Source organism: Lactuca virosa, chromosome 5 (assembly GCF_052849685.1).
Source record: "Lactuca virosa cultivar CGN04683 chromosome 5, Lactuca_virosa_CGN04683_v6, whole genome shotgun sequence".
Lineage (NCBI taxonomy): Eukaryota > Viridiplantae > Streptophyta > Magnoliopsida > Asterales > Asteraceae > Lactuca > Lactuca virosa.
In genome coordinates, this window is record NC_136430.1 from 321,652,158 (window position 1) to 321,660,798 (window position 8,641).

At 35.5% G+C, this 8,641-nt stretch overlaps 2 protein-coding genes across 2 annotated transcripts; one reads left to right on the forward strand and one right to left on the reverse strand.

Moving 5' to 3' along the window:
• The first annotated feature begins 252 nt into the window (after window positions 1-252).
• Window positions 253-1,263, forward strand: LOC145116557 (pathogenesis-related protein 1A-like). Its single transcript, XM_079052894.1, has 2 exons — window positions 253-925; window positions 1,152-1,263. Exon 1 carries the CDS (start codon window positions 266-268, stop codon window positions 773-775), a length of 510 nt encoding a protein of 169 aa, XP_078909020.1. The 5' UTR covers window positions 253-265; the 3' UTR covers window positions 776-925; window positions 1,152-1,263.
• A 4,314-nt stretch (window positions 1,264-5,577) lies between these two features.
• ERG28 (ergosterol biosynthesis protein) lies at window positions 5,578-6,745 on the reverse strand. The gene is made up of 3 exons (XM_079048678.1): window positions 6,524-6,745; window positions 5,998-6,204; window positions 5,578-5,889 (listed from the first exon to the last, which is right to left on the reverse strand). The coding sequence occupies exons 1-3, from the start codon at window positions 6,636-6,638 to the stop codon at window positions 5,819-5,821; spliced, it is 393 nt and encodes a 130-aa protein (XP_078904804.1). The 5' UTR covers window positions 6,639-6,745; the 3' UTR covers window positions 5,578-5,818.
• Window positions 6,746-8,641: the final 1,896 nt, after the last annotated feature.

The following is an 8,641-nucleotide window of genomic DNA, read 5'->3' on the forward strand; positions in this document are numbered from 1 at the left end:
AATGAGGTATTGAGGTATATATACAACAAGTGGAAAAATGAATTAGAATTATTGGTTTAACATTTACTAGCTGTGGAAATGTTTAGCATATGTTTCGGTTGAATGGAATAGTTCGAAATTTGTTACGCCATCAACGTGTCTCCCTTTCCCTTCATATTATTATGAGTTTCACTTTAATTTCCTCCATACTCGCACAATATGTGAAGGATATAAATCCGAACTTGAATGATTCATTACATTCCAACAAACTCATCAAAAAACTCTCATGGCCTCGTATAGCAACATGGGAAACTGGCGTATTATTATCTCGCTTGTTCTTGCTGTAACAATAGCAAATATTCTACATTATTCATGCGTGGACGCACACAGCGAACCAGAAGACTACGTACTCATGCATAGTTGTATACGAAAAGCATTTGGCTTGGAACCTCTGTGTTGGGATCGTAAACTAGCAGAAGTTGCCCAAAATTGGGCCGATCAAAGGAAAGATTGTAAATTGATACACAATAACAGTCCGTATGGTGAAAATATGGGTATGGGGCCAGATCTTAATGCTTTATGGGCGACTCAGATGTGGATTGACGAGAAAAGAGACTATGACTACGATTCAAACACCTGTAAAGAAGGAAAGATGTGTGGCCATTATACGCAAGTGGTTTGGGCAAATTCAAAAAGAATTGGATGTGGTAGGACTCAATGCGATAACGGTTGGGCCTACGTGGTTGTTTGCAATTATGACCCTCCAGGGAACTATGCTGGCGAGAAGCCTTACTGATTGTGTAATTCTTTATTCATTTTCCCAAGCATGTACTTTCTTTTTTATAACCCATGTAATTTTGTCACGAAAGCAACTCTCTATATATGACTACATATGGGTTGTCTAATAAGGTTCCTAGGACTCGATGGATGGAAAGAAAGCGTTCAGGTACGTAATTTATAATAAATTGTGCCATTCAAATATGCAAATGCCATTGTATTTTAATTTGTTTTAAAACTAGTATTTAACAACCGTATTTCATAAGCAAATGCTTGTGATACTACATTAACTCATGACCTAATATGCAGAAAAAAGTATGTCCATTATTTTGTCAACTATCAATAAAACAATTGCATGCATCGAATTATTTTACACAAAAAGAATTGTATTTCAGGTTACTGTTGAATTGATGACGTGGACATCTCAGTCTTCAACATTGTAATAGAATCAGTTAGAAGAGTTAGTTAAGTTAGTTATGACGTCACTCTCCTGTTACTTAGCTCAGTTATATATTTTTGCTTCCATGTAATTCTTAGTAAGAAATGATGATGACTTTCTTCATTCACTCTTGATTTCTCTCTCAAACTTTGAAACACAACAGGTGAGATTATAGTGTTCGATGGAAGGAAGGATGGGAATGGAGGGTCTAATTTATGATGAAGACGATCTGATATTGAAGATATAAAGAGAATCAACGATGATGGTGAGGTCGTGGTGCGGTGGTTGGTTGGCGATGACATAGAAGTGGCGTTGGTGAGGTTGTCGTCACTAGGGCTGTAAACGAACCAAACGAACACGAACAAAGGCTTGTTCATGTTCGTTCGTTTAAGTTAGCCGAACAATCGAACGAACACGAACGGATAAACGAACAGAGTTTTCTTGTTCATGTTCGTTCGTTTAACAAGTTGTCTTGTTCATGTTCGTTCGTTTATGTTCGTGAACATGCTAAACGAACATAAACGAACAAAGATAAACAAACACAATTGAACATATATGAACATAAATGAACTATAATATAGTAATGTAATAAAAAAACAATTGAAAATATATTAACATAAAAAAAACCTAAACGAACGAACATAAACGAACGTAAACGAACAACATAAACGAACGTTCACGAACGTAAATGAACGAACGAGACCATTGTTCATGTTCGTTCGTTTAACTAAACGAACGAGAATTTGTGTTCATGTTCGTTCATTTATTAAATAAACGAACATAAACGAACTTCCCGCCGAACAGTTCACGAACGGTTCGCCGAACGTTCAGTTTGTTTACAGCCCTAGTCGTCATCATCATGGTGGTGTGGTGGATGGTGTCGTGCGTTAGGATTACAGAGAAAAAGGAGATGTTGAAACTGAATCTTGATTATTTCGGTAGTCATGAGTTTGATTCAGTGTAAATATCGAGTTTAGTGGGTAGGTGTCCACCGATTTTGATTATGAGTGTTAAGAACGTAACCACTGATTTTGATTAAAAGTATTAAGAACTAGTTGAAACCAAGCTACATGTGAAGTGAGTTGAGGGAGGAAGAAGGGACCTCGATAAACATAGGTGAACCTCTTTATAGTCAAGTTCTACATGGCAACGTACATACACATCAGCATAAACTTTAACCTTTTCATGATCAAGTTCACATCAACACCAAGTTAATTACCAGATGACCCTTTCAAAATTTACAAAATGGTTTACTTAACATAGATTGTTTGACTTTAATGATTTAGAATATACAAAAAAAATAGTTTAAGGATCAATTAAAGCCAAAAGAAAGAGTTTGTAGGGTTTTAAAAACAATAACTCGTATATTTCGGCCAATAAATACTACAATATTTCACCCTATAAAATAGCTTATGCTTTTGCGTAGAAGTGTTTATTATCGGACTAGTTTATAACACGTGGAAACCACGATCGGTATATTTAAAATTTTTATATAAATAAAAATAATAATAAATGTAAAAAAAAACCAAGATATTGTCGATTGTAAGTAATTATGAATTAATTTGTTAAGCAAAATAAAATAATAATGTTATTAGGATAAAATTTTGTATTTTCAAAATTTGGATTGAATTTGATTTGTTACCAAAAAAAAGAAAATAATAAAAATCATAGAAAAATGCCACGTGTCAAAGATATATTCTAAAAAAACTGACACGTATCATTTTTAGGTTTTATTTATTAGAAGAGGTAGATTAACTTATATAGTATGAAAACATGATAAGTTGATATATTGTTTTTTAATGTTTAACAATTTTGCTTATAAGACATCATTTGACTTTTTTGTTATAGTTGTAATTTAGTTTTCACTGTTAATAAGGAGTTTCTAATAAGTTAAAAAAAAAAAAAAAAGGAAAAGTTTATTCCTGTAACACACCGGAATAAATAGAAGAGTAAAGACAAAATTGCAAAAATGGTCTCTGTGGTATGCAAAATTTTGGGGTTTTAGTCCAAATCCCGAGTTTTTTGGATTCATGGTCCTTTTAGAGTGGTTTGTATGTGGAATTGGTCCCCGGACTTAACTTCCGTTAACTTGATGCTGTTAACCCCCTCGTGTGCCTCTCACATGAGGATATATTTGTCTTTTTACTTCTAAAGGAGCATTTTTGCATTGAAAAAAATATATCCCTCTTTTTTTTTTAAAAAAATTGATACTTATTTATTTATTTTAATAATTAAAAAATAAAAGATCTCTCTCTCTCTCTCTCCATTTTAGATCCAAACTCGATTTCATATTTGAAAAATTATTTCATGTTCTGGGGAATGGAGAAATGGGCACACAACATAATCATCATCATCTTTCCCGAATCATCACCCTTCTCTATTGCTAAATCCATCTTTAATTTTAGAAACCCCAACTCCAATTTACCCCACCCCTAAATTTACTCCTGTCACTCTGTACCTCCCGTCCGTCGGTGAGAAGCATTATGGTCCAGTGGTCGCTAAAGATCTTGATCTAAATCTAGAAGATTGTGGTTTCATCTGAAAGCGGAGAAACGCCTGAGAAGCTAAAAGGATTTTGTTAGTCGGGGTTCACATCAGACACAACAAGGCGAAAATGGGTTTGGAAGGAAACGACTGCGACGACAACGGCGGTGGAAGGAAAGGGTGTTTGTTCGTCGGAGTTCACATCGGAAACAGCAAGGCGACCATGGCGTTGAAAGGGAAAGGTTGTGGCAACAACGACAGTAGAAGGAAACAATATGATGTTCCGGTGGTTGCTGGTACTTATATAGGGCTTGATAGTGTATGAAACTGATGTGGTGAGAAATCTGATGGTCGATTGGTCGTTGGGTGTCCTGCCACAGCTCTAATTTCCAGCTACCTAATGGCTTCCGACAGTGAATGTGGCATCTGATGGTGGTTCAAACGGATGAGAGAGAGATGGAAATAAATATACGACTTTCAGTTTTAGTCTAATATGCAGCTACCTCAAAATCTATTTAATTTTTTGATTTACAGCTTGCATCTTGTAGTGGCACACTGTGAACATCATCCCCTCCTTCCCAGATTTGTTCGCCAAGGGTTTTTAGATGGTAACTCAAGAATTGGAACCCTAAATTTGAATCTAAACTGAAATTATGCGTGTTTGTGTGTATGAATCCCCACAAATGGAATCAGATATTGAGTTTTTGTTTTGTTTGCGTTTTTTCATTTTCGAAATCGATTTGTGCATGTGTTTTTGTTTTTGGAGAATGTGTGTGTTCTCATTTCTGGAAATCAATTTGTTTGTGGGTGTTCAACCCCATAAATTGATTTGTATGTGGGTGTTCTTGAATGGTATGTGTGGTATGAATTGATTGATGGCAGTTCGGTCTAGTGTACCAGAAGAACATTACGGTTCTACTTTGGTGGATGCTATTGGATTTGGTGGATATCGTAGGGGAGAAAGAGAGAGAGAGAGAGAGAGAGAGAGAGAGAGAGAGAGAGAGAGAGAGAGAGTTTTTTATTTTTTAATTATTAAAATAAATAAATACGTATTAATATTTTTTTTAAAAAAGGAATATATTTTTTCAGTGCAAAAATGGTACATTAGAAGTGAAAAGACAAATATACCCTTATGTGCCGGTTAACAGCAACAAGTTAACGGAAGTTAAGTCCGGAGACCAATTCCACATACAAACCACTCCAAAAAGACCATGAATCCAAAAAACTCAGGGTTTGGACTAAAACCCCAAAAATTTACAGACCACAGAGACCATTTTTGCAATTTTGTCAAGAGTAAATTACTAAAATCGTCCCTATGATTTGGTTAAAATTGCACGTTTGGTTCCCAACTTTTATTTTGCACTCGGATCGTCCCTCTGGTTTGATTTTGTTGCGTTTTTCATCCCTAAGATATAGTCAAAATTGTACGTTTGGTCCCTAACTTTATGTATGTAAGGGACGAAAAATGCAACAAAATTAAACCACGGAAACAATCTTAATGCAAAAAAGAAGTTAGGGACCAAACATGCAATTTTGACCAAACCATAGAGACGATTCGATTTCAGTAATTTACTCTAAATAGAAATTTATTTTTGCAATCCAAACACTTTATGGGCATTAACCCAGAATAAGGTAATAAACACTTTAAACAAGCAATCCCAAACACCCACTAATTCATGACATTCATGTCAGGGGATTAGTGGTACTAGATTTGATTGATTTGTAAGCTATTTTGCATACATCAGGGCCGAGACGTACACCATTGTAATTTTTTTTACCAAAATCCAGTATTGCAATGAATCATTGTGATAGATTTCAAACATTTAAGCCCGGTTTATGGTTTATTTACACTGGCATAATAGGACATAACAAGATAGCCTTGTACTCCATTTTCCAAATGAGAATGAAACTTATGTCAATATGATTAGTGGGAATGGGACTCGATGTCTGTAGTACAAATGCATAAATAAGTCACAACTCAGAGGTGATCTTTGGCACCAAAAAAAAAATGGCAGAATTTCTCCAACATAAATCGCATCAGAATTTAACGTTTTAAACCACGAAAAGATATAGCACGGAAGGAAAGTTACAAATGAATATCATCACCAGATCCTTGAGTCATCATCTACATTTTCTTTTTCAATCCTTCTTCAATGGAGTTTGAGGTTCATGGGCATTCCATTGTACCAACATCCACACTATCGATGTGCCTGTTTGGTAGGGAATTATCAGAAGGAGGCAATCACTCCAATCACATACAAATCGTTCATTTCACCTATAAAGATACAAAATGAATAATAATATCATGAGATTAATACCTGCAAAGACACCAACAGTTGCAAGATTCCCAATGGCCATGGTGTGGTAGATCAAGTATTCTGTCAAAAAGTGACCAAGCGCATAGATGAAGGATAAAAATGTTGCAAGATAAAGCGGTTTGTTGTCGAGGTTTAATGCACAGAGGAAACACATAGTGCAAGTAAGAAGCGTCCAAACCCCAAATGTTCGTCCATGAATTTCAGACACTGCATACGAAACAAAAGGTTCGTTCATATTAGAAGTAAAACCTGATGATTGTGGAGTAAAGCTAGTTGATTTCAGGTAAAGACGTCGAGAAGTCAACAAATGTAGCTACAATTTCGCAACCGAGGGTTCCAGGATCTTAATTGGTGATATTTAGGTCAGTTTTAGATTCGATCAATGTGGATGAGAATTGAAGGATGAAAAAGTTCGATTGACTTGAAATGATTAAGATTCAACATGGACCCAAGACTCTGACGATTGCTAAAGCATAAAGAATTATAACAAATTGATGTAAATTAGAAAAAAGGAAAGGGGACTAACTGGTGGTTTGAGAGAAGACGGCGCGGCGGAGAGCCCAAATGTCGAAGAAACCAAACCATACAGAGGCCAAGCGAAGTGAACCTACCAACATCAACCACCATCCCAAGGCTTTCATCTTCTCCGAAGTTCTCTTGGGTTTGGTGGTATCAGATCTACTTCGTTACAAGTAGTATAAGTGGATCGGCTCTGGTCTACCAACTCTGGTTACACTTTCTTTGCTTACTTAACGTTAAACACTCACCTAAGCCATAGATAAATTAATAAATTACAGATATAACCAAAACCGTGAATTACTTTGTAGCAAACAGTCAAAAAAAACCCCAATTACAAAAATAGTCTGTAAAATCGCAGATGGATTAAGTACATTTGCGATTTGACAAAGCCGTCTGCGAACGTACAAGAACATCCATGATTTAGCGACTTGTACGTTCGCAGATGGATTAGTTCATCTGCTATTGCACATTCCATCTGTGATTTCATCTTTTTCGCAGCTATAAAAACGTAAATTTTTTTTGTTTGTTTCATTTTTCACACTTTTCGTTGGAGAACTCTCTCTCTCTCTCTCTCTCTCTCTCTCTCTCTCTCTCTCTCTCTCTCTCTCTCTCTCTCTCTCTCTCTCTCTCTCTCTCTCTCTCTCTCTCTCTCTCTCTCTCTCTCTCTCTCTCTCTCTCTCTCTCTCTCTCTCTCTCTCTCTCTCTCTCTCTCTCTCTCTCTCTCTCTGTGTGTGTGTGTGTGTAAGCACTATGGACGATTTGACAAAGTAAATATTCATTCATTTTATTGAAAAGATTTTAAACAAATTTTCCAAAGAAATAACAACAAAAGTGATAATTTTTACAAGAATATATATATCATATCGTTGTTTCCTAATCAAACTCAATCAATTTCGTAGTCAAAAATAAAAATAATAATAATAATAATAAATGAACGAAATCGCAGATGAACTTAGTTCATCTACGATTTTAGTCACTTGTACCCCCTATTTATACCAAAAAAAATCATATGCGAACGTACAAGTCGCTAAAGCACGTCACGGATGTGCTTTAGCGACTTGTACGTTCGCAGATGGCTTGGTGAAATCGCAGATGGGCTTAATTCATCTGCGATTTTGATGACTATTTTTGTAATTTAGGTTTTTTTTTTGCTATTTTCTACAAAGTAATTAACGATTTTGGTTATATTTGTAATTTTCTCTTAGATAAATTAATAAATTACCAAAAAAACAAAAAATAAATAAACAAATATGACCTTCCATCTTTTTACCCTAATAAATAAAAGTTATTTTGACAATGTCATTCCTTTAAAACTTTTGCCACATGTCATTAGATAAGATTTTTAAATTACTTAAATTTTACATGTCACTATATGGTATTTTCAACTTTTATTAATAAAAATTAGACAAAATTGCAATAATGGTCCCTGTGGTGTGTCAAAACTAGCAAGTTTGGACTCGCAAGAGTGGTCCAAAAGTTTGATTTTATTGCGAGTTTGGTCCAAAAATTTTGAAATTTTTAAAAATGACGGATTTGCCCTTTGTATTTCCCTTTTTCAAATTTTTATTACATAAATCAAAAAAAGAAAAAAAAATATCTCTCTCTCTCTCTCTCTCTCTCTCTCTCTCTCTCTCTCTCTCTCTCTCTCTCTCTCTCTCTCTCTCTCTCTCTCTCTCTCTCCTGTTCGAAGCCACCCCTCAATTTATCTTCTCTAACCCAAACCACCTGATTGTAGCCCCAATTGGTCTAATTTCTTTATCCATATTTTTTATTTTCATGCTCCGTTGCAAACACACACACCCATACACGCAATCGGAGACAAACACACACAACCTTGGTCCCTGTTATCTCATCGTCGTTCGCAGTTTTGCATCTCGATGTGTGTAGAATAGTCCAAACGCAACACCATTTCGAATTCCTCAAAATCAATTTCGCCACCCTTGGCGGTTACATTTTCATCCATGGCGGAAACGAGTTTTGCAATTTTACATCATTTGGGATACCCAATTGACTAAAGGGATTGTTCCTTCTGTTATCCATTGTTTTTCGATTATTATTTCAAGAATTAGGGTTTCGAAATTCAAAACTTTGTTTGTGTGGAGGCGCGACAGGTTTTTATGACCTC

Bases quoted from the DNA above. Each gene is read 5' to 3' on its own strand.
- ERG28 (XM_079048678.1), bottom strand. From the start codon at position 6,638: ATGAAAGCCTTGGGATGGTGGTTGATGTTGGTAGGTTCACTTCGCTTG. The intron at 6,205-6,523 runs GTTAGTCCCCTT...TTTCGTATGCAG, and splicing joins CGTCTTCTCTCAAACCACCA to TGTCTGAAATTCATGGACGA. The intron at 5,890-5,997 runs GTATTAATCTCA...CCTACCAAACAG, and splicing joins AACTGTTGGTGTCTTTGCAG to GCACATCGATAGTGTGGATG.
- LOC145116557 (XM_079052894.1), top strand. From the start codon at position 266: ATGGCCTCGTATAGCAACATGGGAAACTGGCGTATTATTATCTCGCTT.